Source organism: Bombyx mori, chromosome 14 (assembly GCF_030269925.1).
Source record: "Bombyx mori chromosome 14, ASM3026992v2".
NCBI lineage: Eukaryota > Metazoa > Arthropoda > Insecta > Lepidoptera > Bombycidae > Bombyx > Bombyx mori.
The window spans coordinates 6,754,762-6,781,063 of record NC_085120.1 but is presented as its reverse complement, the minus strand read 5'-3'; the positions used below and the strand labels follow the sequence as shown (position 1 = coordinate 6,781,063).

Here is a 26,302-nt window from a genome sequence, read left to right as displayed (position 1 = left end):
AATGAAAAAGAAAGTGGATATATATTTTATGTTATTCAATCCGAAGTAGGTATTCATTTTATCTAAGGAGTTTTTTGTCGATATTCGTTCCCTCGCGCATGTTACACATGCAACTTTATCACTCAAATCGAAGCACCGATAACTCAGTCAAGTGATACAAAAATCGATAAGCAAATACATACTTCACATACAAACATCATATACATTCATAGAAAGAATTGATATGGACCATTATTATTGAATTTAATAAGCATTGGGCCAAAATAGCATAAAAATAAATAATCGTTGAAAAAGAAATAAGAAAAAATGACTTTATTGTAAAAAAGCGTGGGGTGCTTTCAGGATATTATCAAATTAACCCTTCTACTCATATCTGTTCATAAAATATTTATAACTCCTGATACCATGCACCCCACGCTTTTTATTATTTATCAAATTTATTAAAATTTATTTTCTATTTTTTAGTTGAATTTTCTATAAAAGCATATTTTGTTAGTTTTTTTAAACTATTATTTATTTTTCATTTTTTAGTTGAATTTCAATTGTTTTTTAAATATTGAATTGCCATCGATCCTTAACAGGTATACCAAATTTCGAGTTAATCCGACGTTTTGAAGTGGGTCAAAATCATGTTCAAAGATTCCGTTACATACTAACACACATATTTTTATTGCTTAGATGTGTGGACGAGCTCACAGCCCACCTGGTGTTAAGTGGTTACTGGAGCCCATAGACATCTACAACGTAAATGCGCCACACACCTTGAGATATAGTTCTAAGGTCTCAGTATAGTCACAAGTCTGAAGCGTATTAAAAATAGGCACCCACTTGATCTGGACTAAAAGAGCTGTCTCCGCTGGCGTTTCTTTCCTGATTCTGCGCTGTTCTTTCTTGTTTGCAAGCCGTGTGGTACTCTAGCCTGGCGCGTTCAACCTTCTGAAGTAATTTCGACCATGGTTTCTGGGCCTTCTTGAATGCTTCATCCATTTCCTTGCGTTCTTTTAGTTGAATCATTGACTGTGGACAAATGAAAAAAAAAATTACGATGTTATGTAATGTACAGATAACACATGGACCACCTGGTTTTAAAAGGTCATTACGGAAGCCCATTGATATAATATTGTCGCCGAAGTCTCAATTATTTTGTCAAAGACGGCTGAGGTACCCTTTGACCGCGACGTATGATTGCTTTGAGACAGAAATGGAATGATTATGTTTTTTTTAAATATTTTCCTGCCTAAGCTGATGGTCTAGAGAGACCATATCAGCGTCACCGGGCTGGTAGGTGAGCTCACGGGCCCAAACCTGACGATGTTGTTAACATGAACCCCAGCAGAGCAAGAGCAGTGCTTCGCAGAACCTACCACCGCATCGGAAACGCGACCTACTGAGAAGATCCGGCGAATGAAACTACAACCAGATCGGAATCGTGAACGTGTATTAACACTAGAACAGAAGTAGCTTCGGATATATGAAGGTAATAAACATTCATAGCGGCGAAATAATTTAATTTTAAAATTGTAATAGTATTGAAATGCAAAAATATATCCATTATATAAAATTCGTGAACACGAACCGATCACGTTAACCGTGGAACGGCAGTATATACTTAGCACATTTCGCGAATTTCTAAACAAGATAAGACACGAATAATCTTGTTTGACTATACTTCAACGGCTAAGAACTTACACGACATTCCATATTCAAAATTCATTATTCCGACATTCCTTCGTTATCGAATGATCATTAGAATACTATGCAAAGCCCAAAAGAGGACTATGACTTGACCTGCTGGAGGAAAACGAATAGAATCTAATTTGGAGATATACTTGACCAGGCCAAGGTACATCCGCGGCTGACAAGCCTTAAATGATGATAATGATGATGACATCATTAAATAACAACAGAAATATAATTGAAGAAAGACGAATAACATAAATAAAATTACTTACCATAATACCATTCATTTATGTAGGTAATTAAATAAAGGTATGTGAAAGTTAATGTATATGGCATATAAAATGAACCAAATAATGTAAAGATATATCTAATGAAGTAACATGTAGTATTTTCCATATAGTTACCATATCAAAAGTATAAGTCGTCTTAGAAATAACACGTTCAAACAGTGTTTAACTTATAACTAGATTCCGATTGAATGATGTCGTTTGCATTGACGTAATATCTATAATACATGCTATGTCACGCCCGCTTGCTTCCCAAGTCATGCATGTTGACTTGTGCAATACTGCATAGTACTATTCATTAGCAGTTTATCTTTTATAATGTGCTAGTTTTTATTCTCCACAGTCCACAGTCTAAATATAAGTAGTAGTGAAATCGTCAACTTTAAGAAAATAATTATTATTGATAAATTTGTCTACGTGAATTTATGATATGTGCGTGTGTGTGTGTGTGTGTAAGTAAATGAAGTTGCATAAACTTCTAGGTCGTTTTTATTGAATGGTCCAAAGTCGGAGTGTGTAACAAGCTTTTTTTTTATGGAAAAAATACACAACCAGACATGATAATATAAATCCTGTATACTTAGAATTAAATCGGTAGGTACGTATGTTATTTCAGATCAGAAACTTTGTAATCCGAGAACGAGATACTCAATAATTCAAATTATCCTAATATTTTGTTCGTTTAAAAACACAACTTAATACATCATCGTGTAGTTGTCTCCGTCTAAAGAATAAAAAATTAGATACTTAATAAAAGTGATTTTATTAATATATTTTCTAACCAGTGGATATTTCCGCTTGTTTTTTATTTTTGTATTAGCACAAAACCGCTATATTAAAAAAAAAACAATAGAACATAAAATTCGTTTCTAAATTTAAATTTTAAATAAATATTAATATTTAAATTCAACTTACAATGCGTTTATATAAATAGTTTACGTTTAATTAAGCACGTACACCAACATTATCAATGATTATCCACAAAATAAAATAATTATGACAAATACTGTAGATACCGTATTACGGCATCGTATAGGAATTCAAGATATATTATTATTCAGGGCACTAATGTTTTGAATTTTTTCGAATAATTTGAATTTTTTTTTACTGCTTAGATGGATGGACGAGCTCACAGCCCACCTGGTGTTAAGTGGTTACTGGAGCCTATAGACATCTACAACGTAAATGGGCCACCCACCTTGAGATATAAGTTCTAAGATCTCAGTATAGTTAAAACGGCTGCCCTACCCTTCAGACCGAAACGCATTACTGCTTCACGGCAGAAATAGGCAGAGCGGTGGTACCTACCCGTGCGGACTCCCAGAGGTCCTACCACCAGTGTGAGATCCTTTACAATTGATTAAGAACAATTAAGATTGATCGTTATTAAAATTATAATTCAAACCATTACAATGGTAACACAAATAAACAAGAAGAGTTATATCTACATCCGGCGTCCCTCAACTCGAGCACAGCTGATGATTATACATATAATATTTTATTGGAAAAACTACAACGAACACTAAGTAATATTATAATCACTGCCCTATGGATAATACTAAATCTAACTGCATCGGGATTAGACGTCTTAGCATCAGGAGCAGGCTTAGGGCCTCCGGTAACCGTACTCTTTGCCGAGTTCGACGTGAAACCTAACCCATACGTTAGCCCGCTGAATTTCTCGCCGAATCTTCTCAGCGGCTCGCCATTCCGATCGGGTAGTAGATTCATTTGCGAAGCAGCTGCCCTCGAGTTGTAAGGTCTCCAGAAGCGCTCAGGCAGCTGTTAGCAAATACCTTCCCTCCTGGCTAAGCCTTTGCTCTCCCACCTGTCCTAGGGAAAGGCCTTAGTGCCACCAGTAATCCTTCATTTATTAAAAAAAAAAAAAAACTAATATGACATAACTAAAACTACTTTTACGGTGTAATCGCAGATTTACATCATCTTTTTATTATTTCTGACGTTTTGAATATTTCAGTTTTCATTATCACAGACTAATGTTTATTGATCGGTAAGGTATATTCGCCAATATTTTACAGCTCATTACGATGGGAGTTTTCAGAAAAAAAAGAAGCCTAATTTTAAGCCGTATTTACGAATCATCTCATCTCATAATAATTAAAAAATATTTTCTAATAGATACAGACGTCGAATTACAACAATGAAGTACATTGTTATAAAATGATAATGATATTATCAGGAAAAAACGCTCACGCGTTGTTTTAGTACCTAAGTAATAATAATATAAGTACGGTGATCTACGTTAAAGAGTTTCGATAACAGAGGACCGACGTTACATCACGATTATATTTATACAACGATACGTAGGTAATGAGACTAAAAGGTGGTTTACAAAAGATTTTAACAGTATAAAATCATGAAGTATTGTTTATGTAAGTACCAAAAAGGACGCTTCTTTAGAATTATATGCTGAGGCTCCCCTTACAAGCGACTTGGAGCTAGTCGTTGCCGTTGGCATTTTCTTAATGCCCTTGTAGACAGACGAGCGCATTATTAATAAGGACGCTTCTTTAGGATTATATGCTGAGGCTCCCCTTACAAGCGACTTGGAGCTAGTCGTTGCCGTTGGCATATTTTTAATGCCCTTGTAGACAGACGAGCGCATTATTAATAAGGACGCTTCTTTAGGATTATATGCTGAGGCTCCCCTTACAAGCGACTTGGAGCTAGTCGTTGCCGTTGGCATATTTTTAATGCCCTTGTAGACAGACGAGCGCATTATTAATAAGGACGCTTCTTTAGGATTATATGCTGAGGCTCCCCTTACAAGCGACTTGGAGCTAGTCGTTGCCGTTGGCATATTTTTAATGCCCTTGTAGACAGACGAGCGCATTATTAATAAGGACGCTTCTTTAGGATTATATGCTGAGGCTCCCCTTACAAGCGACTTGGAGCTAGTCGTTGCCGTTGGCATATTTTTAATGCCCTTGTAGACAGACGAGCGCATTATTAATAAGGACGCTTCTTTAGGATTATATGCTGAGGCTCCCCTTACAAGCGACTTGGAGCTAGTCGTTGCCGTTGGCATATTTTTAATGCCCTTGTAGACAGACGAGCGCATTATTAATAAGGACGCTTCTTTAGGATTATATGCTGAGGCTCCCCTTACAAGCGACTTGGAGCTAGTCGTTGCCGTTGGCATATTTTTAATGCCCTTGTAGACAGACGAGCGCATTATTAATAAGGACGCTTCTTTAGGATTATATGCTGAGGCTCCCCTTACAAGCGACTTGGAGCTAGTCGTTGCCGTTGGCATATTTTTAATGCCCTTGTAGACAGACGAGCGCATTATTGATAACGACGCTTCTTTAGAATTATAGCCCGAGGGTCCCCTTACAAGCAACTTGGAGCTAGTCGATGCCGTTGGCAATTTTTTAAATGCCCTTATAGACAGACGAGCGTACAACATACAAGTGGTTACAATCGCTCATCGACGTCAGCATTGCCAGGGGAAGAGTCAAGCCAGTACCGACAGCTGGTATTAAAATTGTTGCCAAGCTTCATGTTAAATGGGCCGCCTTGATTATTGTGCAAACCAGGTATTTTAAGGTTCTGAGAGCTTTCGATACACAAAGATCTTCTTGTTCCTTCTCTGTTCTTGGAATTTGGTACTTCTCTTGAATTATTAGCTGAAACAGTTCGTATTATTTGATGATCAAACCCTCTAGCTACCATTTTATGTACGGTATTTAAGCCTCAGTGCTTTTTGGCATTCAAGGCAGTTTTTGACCGATCGCTTGCAGATTCGCGAAAGCGCCACGCGTCACTTATTATTCACAATATTGTCATTCTAGACTCTAGGTGATTAGGTCGTAGCCGAGGTGCTTATTCCCAAATAATCTTTGGACAACATAGTTTCTTAGATCAGCTGGTTTTCCTGATTTAAAATTAGGTTCGCGTTGAAACAAACTCTACAGGTTGTTAAAAAATACGGCAAGATCGTTTGTACATCTTATATTGAATAAACTTTTTCTCTTCTTCATTACTGATGTCATTGTATTGTCTCCGCATGAATTAATGCTTGCAATCACTCCTGCAAAGTACTTTCTTCATCCATTCTTCTTCTATTCTTGCAACATAATCGTGTCCATATTTTCAATCCGTTTTTTTTCTGCGTCTTGTAACTTTGTATGCTGCTGTCAATTGATAATTTCGATATATCTTAGATATTACAATCGAGGTTAATCTGATAAGGTTGTCATGCTTATAAATTTGAAACGTGAAATTGAAATATTCCAAAATGTCGGAATAGCGCTGCTCAATGCGTGATCGTCTTTTAGAGTTGTACTCGTTATTATTAAATACTAGCTGACCCGGCAGACTTCGTAGTGCCTCAATCGATAAATAAAAGAAGTAAACTTTTGTATAAAATAAACTTAAAACAAACAAAAGGAATCCGAATACGTCCGACGGGGGACACATCGAAGGAAAAACAAAATTGTTATTTTTATTTAATTCCGAGCATTTTCACATTTATCTACCTTTTAAACCTTCTCTGGACTTCCACAAATAATTCAAGACCAAAATTATCCAAATCGGTCCAGCCGTTCTCGAGTTTTAGCGAGACTAACGAACAGCAATTCATTTTTATATATATAAATTGGGTTTAGTTATCGATGTCTGTGACGGTTAAGTCACTGAATAATTAGCACTTACTTATGTAGCGACATATATGTATATCGCAACATGTTACGTTTAAACTTCGATTAGATATTCCAGATTATCTACATGAAATTGGTATCAGTGCCATTGATATCTGGATTAAACATTTTATGATAAGACATGCCAAGTTATAACGAGCAATATGCCAAACACGCTCATCTGGACACACATACTGGAATGCTATTATATTTTAAATTTGGATTTTCTCTGATTGCGCAAAGGAATGTTTATTATTTTAATTATATATATTTAAGTCTTCTTCATTTTCTATTATCATAGATGAAATGTTAATGAAATTTTCTGTTCAATAAATATATCAAATTAAATACTTTCACATATTAAATTATTAATAGTCAAACGCAAAGCTTCTGCAATTCGTCAAAAGAAACGACATTTGAACAGCATAGTAACAAATTTTAAAAGTTTTGCTAATTATGATGCTAAATCCATACCATATATTTTTTTATTTGAACGCGCGTTTAGCATTGTTTGCATTTCGACGTAAAATACGTTCTGTACACACGACAGCGTTTCCGCATATCTGATGTTACGTTATCGAATATTACGCGCGAATGCTGGAATTCTGTTAATAATGCCAAAACTAGATTGCCAGAATTATCTACGTGATTACGCACTCGGTAAATATAGGTACTCCGGTTGATTACATTGGAAAATTAGTCTCGTTTAACATTTTATAAGCTTTTTTTTGTATTCCACTCCGGTCACCGTCCTCGTCGAACCCGTCGCTTGCAGGGCTCGACTAGCGAATCAATCCATAGACACAGCCCACTGAGTTTCTCGCCGGATCTCCTCAGTGGGCCGCGTTTCCGATCCGGCGGTAGATTCTGCGAAGCACTGCTCTTGCTAGGGCCAGTGTTAGCATCACTCCGGTTTGAGCCCCGTGAGCTCACCTACTAGTTAAGGTTACGCTGAAATAGCCTCTCCAGGCTATCAGCTTAGGTAAGGAAAATAAAAAATAACAACTAACTTAGTCTGCTGTAAATATAGTTTTCTAATAAATTACTTTATGAAGTCACTTTATGAGTAAATTCACATATTCGAGTCGTTACGATCGAGACCACGTTCCTTTGTGGCGTAAAAGTAAAGCCGGCTCGGTAAAGGTCAGCCGGGTTATTTTCACTCTTTCCCTCGGAAACACTTGGACCCGTGCCAGCTACTACTCCGGCAAGAAGTCTTGATAAATAATGTATAAAAAAAAAAAGTAACCAGTACACACGTATATACGTAATTATTTAGTATACAACTCACCGTGAATCGGTAGTTTTATAGGATTTAGTTGTTCAAACGGTCGATGCCCTGTTTTTACGTTCGTTCCAGTAATAAAATAGCGCAGGATGTTTTTCTTTACATAGCCAAATATGTGAAGTGGCTTAAGTGTCGTGGAATGTGTGATCTCAGTACCTTACGGTAATTTCAAATTTGTGTATCGAATACAGACACTATTATAATATACTAGTGGTCCCGCAGTAGTCGAAATTCGACTATAATTAATTGAAATTATAAGTTTCAACATTATTATGGTCCTATTGTTACAGATTTTGCCAAGACTACACTATAGGTAAATATTCGTAATATTAAAGAGCAACAATACTAACCTATTTTCAATTTGACTACAGACTTTAAGCAATAACAAAAGTTTGACAATACTTCAGTGCAATAAACAAAGAGTATAAGTGTGTGTGTCAAATACATGGTAGTGTGTAATGTTTTCTTTATTGATTTAATGTATCTTTTAAGCATAATTTAAAAAAAATATTAGCATTGTGCACTTCTTCTCTATATTCTCTATAAGTGTCGAAAATTTCATACTCCTCCGTCCGCGCAATTTTCGTAAAAAGGGATGCAAAGTTTTTGCTTCACGTATTAATATATAGATACTGTTGCGCATCAAAGTTTCTATATAGTTAGCAAAACTAATCATATTTACCACCGCAATTTAAATGATAACCAATATTTCTATTACTCATTAAACTAATTGATCCAAGGTAAATTATCCCCTTATTCGCTTTATTTCAAGGTCGATTTTAGTCTTCGACATGCGTTAAAGAAACGTTAATTTTAATTGCTAATGATCTTTAAGCTTATCATATTATTATGAATTCAAATATTTTTTTATTAGAATCAAATAAAATTATGTTAATAATTTCAAATGGTAAATCAGGTTTTACTGTAAATCGAGGCACTAATCCAGCGGGTCAGATGGCCTACTAAGCTTATGACATATTAATTATAGCTATACATCAGAATGAATTTATTCAATATTACATATAGATTCAATGGAAAGTTGTGATGTTTTTAATTTGTTGTTTATTTATTGTTATTACTCGATGAACTAACATTCAAATTTGATTTATTTTCAGACAACGAAATGTTTCCATAGTTGTTTTATTGTAGAGGCGCGAATTGATCTAATAGTTTTTTTGCTTTTAGAAATTTGAAGTTTTATTCCACTGCTATATTGCTAGATCAATTGAATGCCTCGTCCAAGGTTCGTTATAATATCCGCAGCTGCACTGCCGCATCTAGTGGAATTCCGCGATCTCTTTAATCACTAGTAGGTATTCGAAACCAATCTGTGGGTTATTGAGTTTTTACAACACGGGTCGGGTTTGTCGATGCCTTCGCGACTTTAGATCTATCGCTTCTGCTTGCTTCTAGAACGAGATGGTACCCTCATGTGCGACGGTTTTCCATTATCACTTTTTCCTTATCCATCCTCGACCTAAAGCCTTCCCCCTAAGTGACCCGGCGTGATTCGACATAATCATCGGTTCCGGTGAGTGATTCGACAATATTTTTTTAAAAAAGTACATACGGCGCCGCGGATCGCGACACGTGTTCGACGGGCACCTCGTGCTGGTTTCCGGAGACCTAGGCTGCCACGAGGGCGCTGGGTTCGCATCGAACAACTAGTTTAGATTTAAACTTTAAAAGTTTTTAATTTAAAATTACCTTCATTAAAAAACTTATTATAGAGTCACCGTCTATGTTAAAAACGAAAGCTTCAAAAACTTTTCACAAACAGAACGACGATTACATATTTAGATATACATACAAATGTATGTCCGTAAGTGTTGGTACAGCCGCTCCGCCTCTGCGGTAAAGCAATCACGCGTACTAATTCGAAGGGTTGAATAATCATTGCGTTGTGGTTGTTGTTTCTATGGGTACAGTGGCCGCTCGGCTTAGTGTGGATTGAATGCCAAATTGTTCTCTTCCCAGTAACGTACAACATTCCATCCAAGGATTATGTCGATGAAATCGTTTGAAAATATTTATTTAAGCCAGAGTAGAATATGTTTAAAAGACAAACGTGTTAATTGTCTCTTATGGCCCTATATTAGTTAATAATTTATGTAATATGGACTTTTAATCGGGAAATACTATGTATATTCGTTCGTATTAAAAAAGAGTGTTATTAATGTATTGACATTATGGACAATGGGTTCGCTTGAACATATTGCTTATCGCGACAGATTTAATATTATATAATACTGAATATAATATACAAAAAATCTTGTTGAAATTTGAACAGGTATTTATTAGTAAAAAAAATCATATTATAGGAAGTGTATAAAAAGCACGAATTATATATCTACGCACTATACTCGCATATACTAGCACGGTACATATCTATCTAATCTAAAATAAACGTTACCTAAAAGAAAAGTCTCCGTGATAATAATTTATCACATCCTACTTATCACATCTAGTGTATACGACGTAGTTGATAAAATTTCAGCATGTCTAATAAACATAGAAAATTAAAATTTGTAGCTTGGCTTGCTTTATTATTTATTTAATACTAGTTGACCCGGCAGACTTCATAGTGCCTCAATCGATAAATAAAAAACCTAAACTTTTGTATAAAATAAACTTTAAACAAACAAAAGGAATCCGTCCGATGGGGGAAACATCATAGGGAAAACAAAATTGTTATTTTTATTTAATTCCGAGCATTTTCATATTTATCTACCTTTTCAACCTTCTCTGGACTTCCACAAATAATTCAAGACAAAAATTAGCCAAATCGGTTCAGCCGCTGTATACATATACATATAGGTTATTATATTCCGTTCAGTCTTTTTTTTTTTAACCGACAAAAAAAATATCAATGTTTTTATTCATTATGAAAAAAAAACATACGTTACGACATAACGGTTTCAATTATTATTTGCTAAGAACAATTCGTAAATGGACGACCCGTACGTGTTTTACTGTTTTTTACCATTTTCATTTGTAATTTATTTACCATTTGCGAGAGGCGTAGGAGGCGCCACCCAATTATAAGGCAATTTTTGTCAACGTAAAAAATTTGAAGTATCTTCAATCTCTATTTTTTAATTACTCACGAAGAGCACAGCTGTGCTCTTCAAAAAGGGTCGATCTACCGACAACGCTGCAAGTATCTCCTTCCGTATTAGGCTTGGTAGCTACATTCCTGCCAGCCAGCCCATACATTGGGTCGCGAAGGTCAAGTATCTCGACAGAAGGATGACATTCCGCACGCACATTAAAACTATCCGGGACCAAGCCGCATTAGCACACGGTCGTCTCTACCCCATGGCCTGCAAGCGAAGTAAATTGTCCCTTCGTAACATAATGACACATTAGAAAAACTGTATACGTTCCGTCATAACCTATGCGAGTGTAATGTTCACTCAGGCGGGCTCCACCCACGGTGGCATGTGAGGAATGTAGATCTTCACAACGACCTCCAACTAGAATCGATACGTAACTATATGAAGTCAGCGTCAGAACGCTTCTTCAAAAAAGCGACGCGACACGATAATATTCTTATCGTGGCCGCCGCTAATTACATATCCGATCCAGACGATGGGGCAAGCAAAGCCGCCGTCACCCATAACCGTTTTGTTCTCGAAGCATTTAGGCTCTTCAATTCTAGCCCATAGAAACAACCAATTGAGCTTCTCGCTGGATCTTCTCAGTGAGTTCGATCCTGATCCGGTTGTAGATTCAGCGAAGTGCTGCTCTTGCTAGTGTCATTGTTAAAAATTCTCTCAGGTTGAGCCCGTGAGTTCACCTACATCGTTCGAGCGTTTTTTTTTTTCTTTTTTATTGCCTTTGTAGGCAGACGGGCATACGGCCCACCTGATGGTGAGTGGTTACCGTCGCCCATGGACTTCAGCAATGCCAGGGGCAGAGCCAAGCCGCTGCCTACCGCTTAATACTCTCCATAAGCCTCGTTTGAAGAAGGACATGTCATAGCGCTCGGGAAACACCGTGGAGGGGAGCTCATTCCATAGCCGGATGGTATGTGGCAAAAAAGATCTCTGGAAACGCACTGTGGATGACCGCAGTGGCTCCAGGTAGTATGGATGAACTCTACTCCGGTGGCGGGCGGTGCGATGGTAAAAACGAGATGCTGGTATCATCTCGAACAATTCCTCAGAGCACTCCCCATGGAACATACGGTACAAAATACAGAGGGAACCGAAGTCCCTCCGCAGACCCAGAGGCTCCAAACGATCCGAGAGAATGGGATTATCGACAATCCGAACGGCCCTCCTCTGTATGGAGTCAAATGGAAGAAGCTGGTATTTGGGAGCCCCGGCCCAGAGATGGGAGCAGTACTCCACGCGAGGCCGGACTTGTGCTTTATAAAGCAAAAGTCTTTGTCCAGGCGTGAAGTACCGCTTCGCTCTGTTGAGGACTCCCAGCATTTTGGACGCCAACTTGGCTTTGCCTTCCAAATGACTCCGAAACTGGACATCGCTCGAAATGTCGACCCCAAGTATCACCACACCGTCGACCACAAGTAGCTGGAATAACCCCTTAGGCTATTAGGGACTATGTAGATACAGAACAGAATAGAATAGAATAGAAGTAAAATACGAGAAAAAGACACAAACTAAAGCTTTATTATAATCGCTTCTTCTTGAGGAGGTCAAAGATTCTCTGGACTTGGTACACGACACTATTCTATTAATACAGTTATATGAATATGACGAGAACTACGTTTAAGGATTGGCTGTTAAGGATATGTTAACTTTGTTGAGTTCTTAGTCTACTTACATACTGACTTTAAAATTTATATAAATAGCGAATATTAATAGAAGTTTACAAATATCAAAATTTCGAATAATTTACTATCTTCGTGGTCGCGGATGACTACAGAATTGCAATAAGAATAGGTGAACAGTAGTTTCAATTTCATTATTTTCAAACCGGTTTTAGTGCACACAAATTACATTCCATACAAGAATGTCTAGAGGAGATCGTTTTCAGCGATAAAGCAGCCCATTGTTACATTCATTTATTGCTTTGGCATTGTTATGTTTCAATGAAAACTATACGGAAAAATGTAGTTTATTCTGAACTTGACATATCTTCGTTTTCAATGTACAAAAAACATAACTTTTCGTTCTTTTATATAATAAGAGTTAAAATGTATTATAGAAAACTCTAAAGGTGCACACAGCAGCGGATATTGGTTTGAAAACCGTTGTTGAATTTTAAACAATGCGAAATCGTCGTAAAAAAATCTCGATTGTGGTCACTACTTAAAAAGAAGTTGGACAAAAAATTACATACTTAATTTTTTCAAAATTACCTGATCAAGTAATAATATAGCTTTTTTTTTCCAGCACACCGTTTTTTACAATATATTCGTATTAATAGTTGAAATTTTCTCCTGTGTAGTGTAGAGTGCCGAACGATACAGACTACAAGGAATAAGGAAGACAAAGAACTCAGCTTATTACTCAGCTTTCATGACTATTAGTAAAGATGCTGACACGGACCGGGAAACGACTCTAGACCATACTGCGTTGCCAGTAGTCACGGTTGCCAACCTAACTAACCATTTTTGAAGGCAACGAGTAGTGTTTGTTTTGCAAACAACAGCAATGTATTGATCAAAAATTATTGGACAATGGATAAACCTCAGTTCACACTTTTGGAAGATTATTTAACATTAAATATTACGAGTAAATAATTTACACTGTACATTATTTATGAAAATTGCAAATTTTTATTATCTTGTCGCAGGTCGGTGAAAATAGAGCGTATTTTATCGTCATAAGAGAGAATCCTTGAAAGCGATGTTCACACTCACGGCTCTCAATTTTGAGGCTTCCGATTTAAGAAATATCGCGGGTCTTCTGAAGTTTTTCTTTCTTTGGCACTCATATTTCCTACCACGCCACGGTAATGACAGCATCCTTAGGCAGTGGCCATCACTTATCATTAAAATCGGTCGTTTGTGTTCTATCGACGACATTGAAACACTATTTGGATATCGGTAACTATTATGTAAATAACATAGAGGAATTCATTATGAAAAAAAATTGAGAAAAAAGTGGAATGGTGGGTGGTGAACTAAGTACAGTGTCTCTAAAAAAACCGTGGGTATTATGATTTTTATACTACTTTTTTTTTTTTTTATTGCCTTTGTAGGCAGACGGGCATGCGGCCCACCTGATGGTGAGTGGTTACCGTCGCCCATGGACTTCAGCAATGCCAGGGGCAGAGCCAAGCCGCTGCCTACTTCGACGATCTTTGCTCATTAACCAGAAGTACGTACTAAATGAAAAGTTTATCAATCATTTAACGTAGACGCGTCTTGACAATCTTAAAACATGAATAATGTACCTACGTCTTGACACTCTAAAAACATGAATAATGTAAATAATCGATGTCATCACTCACCCTTGGCACATTCAATATTAATTTTATGTGATCCATAAAGGAGCGACGCCGTTAATATTTGCATTCGATTAGAGTATTGCGTATTAACATCGAGTCAATTCTATTGGAAGAAAAATTTCAATAACATCGTACACTCGTAAATGCGTTATACCCACCTTATAATATAATTAAATGCTTTTTTATTGTGGTTTAGTAATCAATTCGATGTAAGAAAAAAACATCGGCTTACATTAGCAGATATTGACATATTAAAAGCAGATTTTTTTAACTATGCGTTCATTTTTTAGATCTACCGTACCTTTGTCGTAAAACATTCATATTATTAAAAGTAGCTATAGAAGGGTGGGGACAATGGCTATTAAATTAAATAGAACCTTGAACCGCTAGTTTCAAGATGGGTGACAGCATTCTCATTATGTGGGGATTTGGTAATTTATTTTTATGTGTTACAATATCTCTTCTCACGTAATCAGCTCAACTTAGCAAAACATAACGATTAGTATTTTAATAGTGCGCAACCCTAATTAAAAAAATAAGGATGGCAGAATCATCATAATCAAAACTATTTATTCATCTAGTTCCAAAGTCGAGATAGGTTGAATGCAAATAAAATTTATTATTAGAGTACGTCTTACAGCGACGAAGTTGGGACTTAGGTCACGTTTCCGCCTGTCTACCTGCGATGGACCGTAGTTCGAGACGTGTATTATTCATGAGATACCATGTTTGTGCTGAATATATCGCACGTGTTTCAATTCTATACTGCTTCTGTATATAAATAAACTATAGAGGGTACATACGACATCTTACATTTTTGTCTTCAAGGCCTTTTAGCAGAATCTATCATGGCACTACAAAAAATTATTATAAAAGCATTGCGGATGAAATGTGATTTAAGTTTGAGTTAAAATTACGATACTGTAAAATCTACAGCAAGTATACATTTTAATATTTTAAATAGCAGGACGAGTAATGTGCGATGGATAAGTGTCGAATATCTACTAATTTTCATGGGATGGACAACATAATCCCTGTTCTGGTGAAGTTGGACAGGTCTTTGGGCCGCAAAAAAGGGTATTATTTCGGCAAACAGCGAAAAAGCTATTTACGGACCCTTATATTATAATGAGCATGTTTCAAGAAAATTTACATAGAACGGAGCAAACAGTAGAAACACAGAGAAAACGTCAGAAAAATAATTACGAGAAATTCTATAAAGGTAGCCTCTCATAAAATACTATTAACGGCACCGTAATCACTGTGTTAGACAGATTTTAAACTTTTTTATTAGATGAACTGGCTGACCCGGCAGACTTCGTAGTGCCTCAATCAATAAATAAAAGACCTAAACTTTTGTATAAAATAAACTTAAAACACATCAAAGGTAAAACAAAAGTGTTATTTTTATTTAATTCCGAACATTTTCATTGATTTATCTACCTTTTAAACCTTCTCTGGACTTCCACAAATAATTCAAGACCAAAATTAGCCAAATCGGTCCAGCTGTTTTCGAGTTTTAGCGAGACTAACGAACAGCAATTCATTTTTATATATATAGAAGAAGATAGATAAACGTAAATAGAAACAAATATTTCTGAATTATTCTGCGTAAATTAACTTTGATTAATTTTTTATCGTAATGACGACAATCAAATTTAAACTGCAAATTGGACTACGAAAACGATATTCTGTATAAAGAAGACGTTTCTGGGTAGAGGGCAATTTAATTTGAATACTTCCCCAATTATGTTCTCCGATATTGTTTAATTTTCTATACAGTTTTGGATACTTAGGATAATCGGTCAGGCAGGACGTGCGATCGAATATTGGCGATCACTAACTACTACACAACATAAACTAGTTCCATTTATTTCATGTCTGTAGTAAGCAAATTATCACTATGACATTTTTTTCTTTACACTGTCCCAATCTGTTTTCATGTTATCTTGTTTCTATCAATTTTCACCTATTAAGCAATCTTTAGTTCTTGTTTACAGCGAAAGAGGGAAAACAAATTACATCACGAGAAGGTCTGTTATACAAGACAAAGAAATAATTTCTTTGAGAAAATATTCAAGATATTAAAATTTTATATAAAATAATAAAACTATTTTTTCACGTCACATAGTTAATTAGAAATGTTGCAGTGAATTTATTAATAAGTTCACTCTTTAGTTTATATAATACGTATTTATTCTGTCCAGCGTAATTTTATTATCGTAGTGATTATAATTTTAAATAGTTGTCTTAGAAAGGTATTTTCTCTTTGTGTATCGTATGCATGTAAAGTTCAAATGTTTACATAATGTATTAGAAGAGAGTTTATATTTTCTGTGTATGCCAAAAGTTTGCACAATGAATGAACGTCTGGTTTAAATTTGAATAGCAATTTGTTTGCACTTTAAGCGAACAATAGGTGACCATTAGCAAATAAAAATGCGAATTGTTAAGATAGAAATATGTAGTTGAAATCTTAAAGGAAACGTTTACAATAAAAAAGATTGCATTATCTCTGACCGTTGAAGAAATGTCATTTATATCAATCCATGTGTGCTCATAACAACCAAAAGACGTTAAATGCATACCATAAAAAAAACCTGAAAATATACTTTCGCAATTCAAGTTTTTTATCATTTACCACATCGCATCTATCAGTCTCTCAATATTTGACAGAACATTATATTAACAGTAATTATCGCAGTAAACATTTGGCAACGATCCAAGCGACAGAGCTGTAACCGTATATTGTGATATTCGTTACATTACCGGCCCTGGTACACTCCCTGATAAGTACATTTTACGTATTTTTAGTGACAGCTGCTGATATGTGTGTAACCCATTGAGCGAATCGGCAGTTGTTTAGATGTAAAGTGGGTAAGTGGTAGCTTTGTAGCAAAGCTCGTCTCCTGTGACAGCTAAGCAGCACTATAAGATAGACTTTTGCAATTCAGATATTTACAGATGTACTGAGAATCTCTTTTCTTGTTTCCGTCACGTGGATGGTGGTGTGATTGCCTGCCACATTCTGCCAGAAGGCGTTACAATGCAGTTGAGGGCTTTTTTTTCCTACCTAAGCTGATAGCCTTGAGAGGCTATTTCAGCGTAATCTTAACTAGTAGGTGAGCTCACGGGACTCAAACCTGATGACGTTGCCAACACGAACCCTAGGAAGAGCCGTGCTTCGCAGAATCTATCACTGGATCCGAAACGCGACTCACTGAGAAGATACGGCGAGAAACTCAGTGGGCTCTGTCTGTGGGTTAATTTACTCGTCGAGCCCTTCGTCGCAAGCGACGGGTTCGACGAGAACGATGACCGATGCTTGAGGTCCTAAAAGCACCGTTAGTGGGCCGGGAGGATCCGAAATGAAGTGTTTTGGGCGACGTCGACTGCTTTCCATTCTGTCCGCAGGATAATTGATCTCCTATTGATGATATACCATTTAGGTTCCGGTGGACAATGAGCTCCACACCTACACTAATCAACCCTAATTTGTACTGTGTTTTTTTTCCTCTATGACATTTAGAGCTGACTGTCAATGCAAAAGACATTCGATTAATAATACTACCAGCTAGAGTTTTAAAAATGTTTATTGACAAGATTTTTATTAAAGAACAGCGTTGATGTAAATGAATACCTCGCTGTAAATTTGAGCTAAAATTCATCTGCATTGCGAAATGTAATCTAATCAGACTCTACTAACATACAGTGAAAAGTAAACAAGTTGTACTCATAAATTAAACAAGTATCTTTTTAATACTCGCATATATATTTTTTCCTACTTATTCTAGTGACCTCGAGGGGTCATGCTAGATTCATCGAACGAGGGTTTTTAATTTATGCAGATTTATATGCGCTTGTGGCGCAGTGGCATCATGCATTTCGCTGATTCAACAGGTCAATGATTCGATAATGAAATTCTTAATGTCTTAATTCTATGTACACTATAACTCACCTTATGATAAGTTTCCTTCTGCCAGTTCTTTATCTGTGCCATAACGTCGTTCACCAGCCTATCCCTGACGCTGAGGTGGAGGTCTGAAAGTCGTTCCGCTTCCACCATGCTACCCTTCCAAGCAGCTTCCATTGTGCCGTATTCTGGTCCTGCAGAAAAATTACGTTTTAACAACTGACTCATCATTATTATTATTATTATTAGTATTTTACAAACTAAAAGCTTTTGTCACAATACTATTAACTACACTACGAACTAATAATGAGTTGGGACAGCTTGTGTGTGAACGCATGAAGAAAATTTACACACACACATGATGAGTTCTGGTAATTGTAGCAGAATTTAAATCTCCATAACGTTGTTCGGGAAAACTACTATTAACAATAAAACAGACAGGATCGCGTACATCATGTATGATTGGATTCATCTTACATCCTATCACTAGTAACCAGTCAAATCTTCACAGTCCAAGTTAACGGAAAGTGAACGATGTCGCCCAACTTGAGACGTTAAGGTACAAATATCCATTGAAGTGTAGCGACTGTCCCACCTTTTAAACCTGAATACTTCGTGACCGGATGGTGCTACGTATACTACTTCACGTCACTATAACTACGCCTTAAATTACCAGTTGGAAAATTTCAAGATATAAATTTTACTATTTCATTATTATTTTTACTACTAAATTCTTCATTACTACTACATTTAGTAACCTAAGGGGCTAGCCAAACTAGCCACTGTGGTTATTGTATCACGGGAAGTGGTCGAGTTATGTAAATTGAATCAGGTGTATTCAAAATCGATTCTTAAATTCAGGCGCGTTCAGTCTAAAATATAAAACTTTACTGAAAATTAATGGCTGCTGGAGTAATTAAATGCTGAACGGCCGCACTGGGGACTCCGCAAGTAATTTTCTCTAAAGTTCGTAAATATTACGGAGAGGAGGCGGATAGCGAATCGAAGAAAAATGTAATGTATATATTGTAACATTTTGATGACTTTATTGCAGTTCATTTAGAGACTATTAAACTGCATATTCCAAAACATATAATTATTTTTAAAAAAAAAACATATTTAAATAATGTTAACCTTGTTTCCATCTGAATTAGTAATTAAACTATTTGTTAAATAATTTTTAAATTGAATTGCAAAACCCAGACAAAATAAACTTAGCTTAAGATAAGTTAAACATATAACAATGCTTTTAATTGCCACAAAATTGTAACAGCAAACTATTTACCCTATAAAGCCTCAGAAGATATTTTAAGACCCGCACGGGTAAGTCTATTTCACTCGCAAACAAAAAACAAATCCAAGTACTAGTTTCAAGGCATGACAAGATACTTTATTCTATTGTAATTAAATTTTGACCTTATTTGTGAAGGTGCTTTGCGTGGCGATTCACAATATGGTGGCCATGGGGTATAGTGATTGCTCATCATCTGGCGACGCACCAGCTTGTTTACTTAGACAATTCATAATTTCTGAATCTCCCATGCTAGCGGTGTTTCGGACTAAAACACCCTAACGTGTTCATAATTTTATGCACAATTTCACATGATCACACGTTCTGTCAACTTAATTTTACGCAATCTGACACACTTTTAAACCTCACATTTTCCATTGAAATTTTGTCACCCTTCTTTATTTGCTTTACTAGATTTTCAGTTCCCTTATTCATTAAGTAACCACTAACATTATAAGTATATCATCTCGGGTGCCTGTTTGATATTTGTTTCTGTCAAAAAAAGATAGTTCCGTAACGTATTTCAAATACAAAACAAACCGGTCTCATCAAGAAGCCTGAAGGCCGGGCCATTTTCGCAAGTGATCATTTCATAACCAATTACACTTATACGACTCGTATTCGTATACTGTTACTTAATCCGGTTGAAAAAGGATGACCAATTACCATACCGCCCATTTTAAATTCCGTAAGCACCAATCGGGACACTTTCAGTTTTTTAACTACCAATGCTAAAGCGAAAAACTTGCTTTCAGACACGTACTCATTGCCCGGTTGCCGATATAACGATTCGTAAGACGAATTCGATTCCGTGTATCGAATACGAGACGATCGATTATAGAAAAGTTACGATCCTTGGAATTCTTAATTGACTTTCCATTTCATTGTGACTTTTTATTCAGGATTCGTTTTGTTATGCAACAATTGAAAAATGGTAATTTAAAAAGTGAATGTAACTGATTCCTATTATGAATCTTCCAAAATTAAGCAACTGATGGTTAGACAAAATTGTTATATCTATAATTTCATTACGAAATTGTTGCAGCAACGCTTGGTGCTTCTGCGTTTTGATTAACTGTTTATGTTCCTTCGAAATAGTTTATCAATGGCATGCATAATCACGCGAATTGATTATAATTTTTATCGTTATATTCGATCACAATCGATTCTAAAATCAGCCCGTGAATTGGGTAACCCAGTTAAAGCAAGGTTGCACGTTTATCGCCTTTGGCATCGATTTGAGTTTGTGGTAAAATACAGGTGATAATTGTTGTTTTACAATTTGTCGCGTGTTCACGCAATTATTTACGGCCTAATGTATTGTAATCGTTTCACGGCAAATATTATTGTAGTTAATTTTAATAAGTAATTTGAGACTTGCTCTCACCGCATTACAACTATGGTTGTGCAGTGAGACAAGGCGAGGCGTTTACATCACATATATCCAACAAGACGGTCGTAAATCGTCTAGAGAATGTGTCCAAAAACGGTAAAGTAACGATATCTTACTCATTTAAATGGATGTATTAAATATTTTTGGAGCAGTGATAGTCCAATTGGAATTTGTCATATAATGAAAATTTTAAATGGAAACCTAGCTGATTGATTTTTGCATAAAAAGATTAAGATTAAATTTGAAAAAAAAAAATTAACTTTACTGGTCTAATAGGAATGAGGAAAAAAATTATTAGTATATTTATTGTGTTTTGTAATATTAAAAACAAATTGGTTAACTTTTCCAGTTTTTCGCAACTCTAACGTAGTTTTTTACTTCTTCGCTATGACCGCCGATAGCTTTACGATTATAATCGTAACGGTTCGGGAAATGGAGACGGTATTTGAGATGTCGAGGTATGCGGTCAGGCTGGTCGTGCCACTTCTTGTTGGGAATAAACATACGCTTCCTAGTATTGAACTGGTATTGGTTTGGGATGCGATGGGAAAGTGCTGTAAGTAAATACTAAGACGCGTTTTTTTATATTGACATATTATTCAACGTGTAATAAAAAATAAAAACTTTGATTTGTAGAGCTAAATTAAATCTTCCATTATAACTGTAACGTAGAGGAAGAGGTAGATATAAGAAAAAAATGATGGATTGTGTAAAAGACGATATGTGTAAGAGGGTATGTAATGCCATGCCATAGTACATTTCATACAATTTTTTTTACACATCATATTGAAGTTGATTAAAAGTTAAAATATTCTAAAATTTCAAGAAATAGATTGTTTATTTTATTTTTATATTAAAAACTACGAATATTTTGGTCCTATTTGGAACTGCAATTAATAGTTATGTTACTTATAATAGGTAGCTAATACAAAGAAATGTGGACATATGTTCACATTTGTAGCGGTAGGCAGCGGCTTGGCTCTGCCCCTGGCATTGCTGAAGTCCATGGGCGACGGTAACCACTCACCATCAGGTGGGCCGTATGCTCGTCTGCCTACAAGGGCAATAAAAAAAAATTGTAGCCACTGTACGTAATCATAGGGTATAGGGTATCACATTACAACATTAAAAAAAAAATTATGTAACTTTGAAAAAAAAAAGACCTGGTTTTTTTTTCCATGTGTAGTTATTGATCCGACCATACACCGGTACCGGCTTATCGTTCAATTTTGAGACACGTTGTATAGTCTTCGTTTTTTATAGAAAACGTATAACGATAAAGAGAACACCAAAGAGGAGAAAATCGAAATGTGGAGCGTGAATACTTATATAACAAGTTTCCTTTGATTTGTTTCTTAAAGCATTCATCTTCAATCGATTCTGGCGTACTCAGAGATCCATTTATCAATAAAGCACGGAGTATTCTGTCTATTACAAGTATGAGAATTTCATAACATTCTATTTTTGGTTTTTGTTTAATATTATTGTTCACATTTTTGGTTGTGCAAAGCGATTTTACTGTTTACCACCTGGTCGGCTTTTGTTCTTGTATTCGTTTAAATTGAATATGCAATTTCGAAAAGGGCACATGTCGCATATTTTGTCAAAGACGTTTTTTCATATCTGTACATGTAGTTTTGAGGCTTACCTACACTCATTTTATAATAATTCCAGTAATTTTCAATTGCTAATTAACACTAAAATATATCTCAAAAGTTAATATTTTAAATTTTACACTGCTTTAGAAAATAAACAGTTTTTTTTTCATTTCCTGAACATTTTACATTTTCAGAAATGTGGCCTTTTCGAAATTGCATATTCAATTAAATTTAAGTGTTTTTAGGACTAGAATTTTTTATTGAAATCAACCTGTTTAAGAATTGTATTAGCCACTAACGAATACGTACCCTTTTCGATCAAATCATTCCATTTCTTAGCCCATCCTCTGAGGCTTTTCGCGTACGCTTTCTCGATATCGGCACGCTCTTGGACCAGGGTTTGAAGTTCGCTGCACAGTCGATGTCCATCGTCTACTCTCTTGGTGGTCCTCTTGTAGTTACCAGGCTCCCAGAACGAGTCGGAAGTGGTTGTGAGCAACGCATGCTCGTCGCTGTGGTGCGACATGGCGGTGCGACACTCACACACCGCCCCTCTGGAACAAAAGAGAAGTTTTTTTAACAAATGTTTTTTCTATAAAGATGTAGTTATGTATATAAATGGTACGTATGAACATCTTCTTTTTCTTTTTCTTTTACTAGTCATAAATATTATTAAACGAAACTGTTGTTTTACAAAATATTCTTTAGTTTATTTTCCAAATAAGTGGTTATCGGAATCTATGAACTTTGAGACATGAGGATTGAATCTAAATTGTGTTGTATAACGGCTGTGCTAGCCCTTCAAATGACTGTTTGTGACAAAAAATAAACGGAAATAAAATAGTCCACCTAGTCCAACGATATCGACTGCTACCATAGAGATATGTTTTTCATTAAATTTTATCATCTAATCAATTTACGTCCTTTTTCAACTATTAATATTGTTAGTTTCCTTTAATTCAAAATTTGAATTTAAAAACATCTGACTACCCAGACTAAGTCATGTACATTTAAAAAAAATATTTGAACAAATTCCCGAGGCTTCAAGCAAATGAGTAGGGGGAAAACTCTTTCAAAACACAAATAAAACATCTGTTTTTTCAAATACTAAAAAAGTAAATTTAAAACTAGTTGAAGCTATATAAGACACATTATATTATTATCATTTAAATGGTGAAAAGTAGAATTGAAATCTTAATTACAAAAATTCGATTTTAGTCAATTCACAGAATCAATTATAAATTCGTCAATTCGTAATAATCGATTATCAATAGAAATAGTTTATTATTACACAAATAAACGGATACATGTTTAGATTTAAATTAAGAATTTTTCTTTATTCGGGTATAACACAAATTATAATGATTGAAATGTATTTATGGTGACATTGCAGCCTTCTCAGCTATTGTCCGTTAGACAGGACAATGAATCAGCCGGGTGACACGAGACAAACATTAATTCAATTTTAAATACTAAAATATTATCTACCAACTACCTATGTGTATGCAATGTATACTTATATGTTATAAACGTTAACTGGGTTTACCCAGATAGTACCAGTAATAGTAATATTTTATCTTTACTTATTTTAATAAGTACCTATTATTACCTATTTATATATATACATAACTACATAGGTACCTATTATTTCCTTTCATTTTCCTTTTATTTCACGGTCGATGATTAATTTGATAGGTATTAAAATTAATATATTTTTTATTATCTCATACGAGTGGTGAGGTGGAACACGCTGGTGTTTAGAATAAAGTTGAGAGAGTGCTGTACATGTCACTAAATTTTCCGAATATATGTTTATTATATCATGTGTGATTATTGAAAAAATACGTAGACTATTTCTTCCACGAATACGTACTCAAAAAATGTTCACGATTGACTTCCGCGGTGAAGGAATAACATCGTGTAATAAAAATCAAACCCGCAAATTTTAGTTTGCGTAATTACTGGTGATAGGTAGGACCTCTTGTGAGTCCGCACTGGTAGGTACCACCACCGTGTCTATTTCTGCCGTGAAGCAGTAATGCGTTTCGGTTTGAAGGGTGGGGCAGCCGTTGTAACTATACTTGTAACCTTAGAACTTATATCTCAAGGTGGGTAGCGCATTTACGTCGAAGATGTCTATGGGCTCCAGTAACCACTTAACAACCAGGTGGGCTATGAGCTCGTCCACCTATCTAAGCAATAAAAAAAACCAAGTACATAGTTTAGTTAGTAAATTGGATCATTTCATCATGCAGTTCGGTTCTGGTTTCCCAATCAAAATCAGTATTTTTGGTAAACGTATTTAATTTTGTTGTACTTCGGTGCATAATACTAAACTAAAATCCTATCCTATAAGTTGAATATGTTTGAAATTGAAAATAGTATTAAGACCTCTTTAAGTAAAGTCCTTCACAATTATAAGAGTAAATAAAACAAATACAGAACTTACAAAATTATTTCTATAACGCAGTTATACAAAAATAAATTAACATTTTTGCTTCATCGCATTTATTAATATTGATTTAAAATTATAATTCTACCAGCTATGTTACGAATAAGAATTAAGTAATATTTGTAATAAAAATTCTTAAGCATGATTCAAATGTATAATAATTAAAACAAAGGTGACGAAACCAACGCGCTGTACAAATTTAAATAATGACATTATCGTCTACACGCAGATAATCCCGTGTTGATCCAGTTCATTCAAGGTGAGATTAAAACTTAGGTCTATAGTATTTGACGTCATCGGTATTTCATTCGCACATCGGGTCCAAGCGATATTATGTATAATAAATACATAGTGAAACCGCGGTTCGGAAGGTTAATGATTTAAAAGTAAGTTATTATGACATAATCACGACATTAATGCTTCGTAAAAGGAATTGTATTTTATTTTTTTAATAATAATAACTTAAGCGATTTGAATTTTGAAATTTTACGATATTTTTTCTCAGAAACTTGCACTCTTATTCCGTTTCAATAAAAATCTGAGATTTATTTCAACCAATCCCTATAAACAAGATGAGGATTATGATAAAAAAAGTAGCCAACACTAACTTGAGGCATTATGGTATCTAACATCCAAACGTTTATAATAGTAATTTTAATAGTGAAGCGGCTGTTAAAGTTTCTCTACTTCAAAATATCACGTTTATTATGAATGCGAGTCATCTATACTTCTATACTAATATTATAAAGAGGAAAGATTTGTTTGTTTGTATTGAATAGGCTCCGAAGGCACTGAACGGATTTGAAAAATTCTTTCACTGTTTGGAAGCTACACTATTCCCGAGTGACATAGGCTTTCTTTTTAGAATAAAATCAGGGATCCTTACTAAAACTCCAATAATGTAATCCAAGGTGTAAAAAATTACCTAAAATATTCCATACATCGCGTGCGAAAACTGCAAAAACTATATAGATGTGATAAAATAATGTACTACGACTTTGTAGAATACATTATTATTTACAAAAAGTGTCGCGACAGCACATGTCTAACTATAACAGTTATGCCGCAACAAGTGTTCTTTTATTTAAAAAAATAAAACAACGTCAAATATCGTTGAAATTTTTGTTAAATACTCGAGCGGAGCCGGAGCGGGCCGCTAGTCAATACTATATAGTAGCATACGGGATGTTTACGACGTTGGATCGTCGACTTGTATCGTAGTAAACAAATGAATTTTTAGGACCATGTTAAAAATATATTTTACGAGGCTAACGCTTTTTATGAATGATTTCACAATCGATTCATGAGTAACGATT

The 26,302-nt window shown here is 35.3% G+C and overlaps 1 protein-coding gene across 8 annotated transcripts in view; it reads right to left on the bottom strand.

Moving 5' to 3' along the window:
* The window catches only part of LOC101742433 (protein kinase C and casein kinase substrate in neurons protein 1), a 104,283-nt gene that overhangs the window by 37,420 nt on the left and 40,561 nt on the right, over positions 1–26,302 (bottom strand). For all 8 annotated transcript variants that reach the window (XM_004922611.5, XM_062672075.1, XM_021352105.3 and 5 more), the window contains 3 exons: positions 22,844–23,088; positions 18,298–18,446; positions 829–1,017 (listed from right to left, as the gene is read on the bottom strand). In XM_004922611.5, the coding sequence (XP_004922668.1) occupies positions 829–1,017; positions 18,298–18,446; positions 22,844–23,060 (555 nt within the window). In that variant the 5' untranslated portion in view covers positions 23,061–23,088. The remainder of the gene's footprint in view (positions 1–828; positions 1,018–18,297; positions 18,447–22,843; positions 23,089–26,302) is intronic.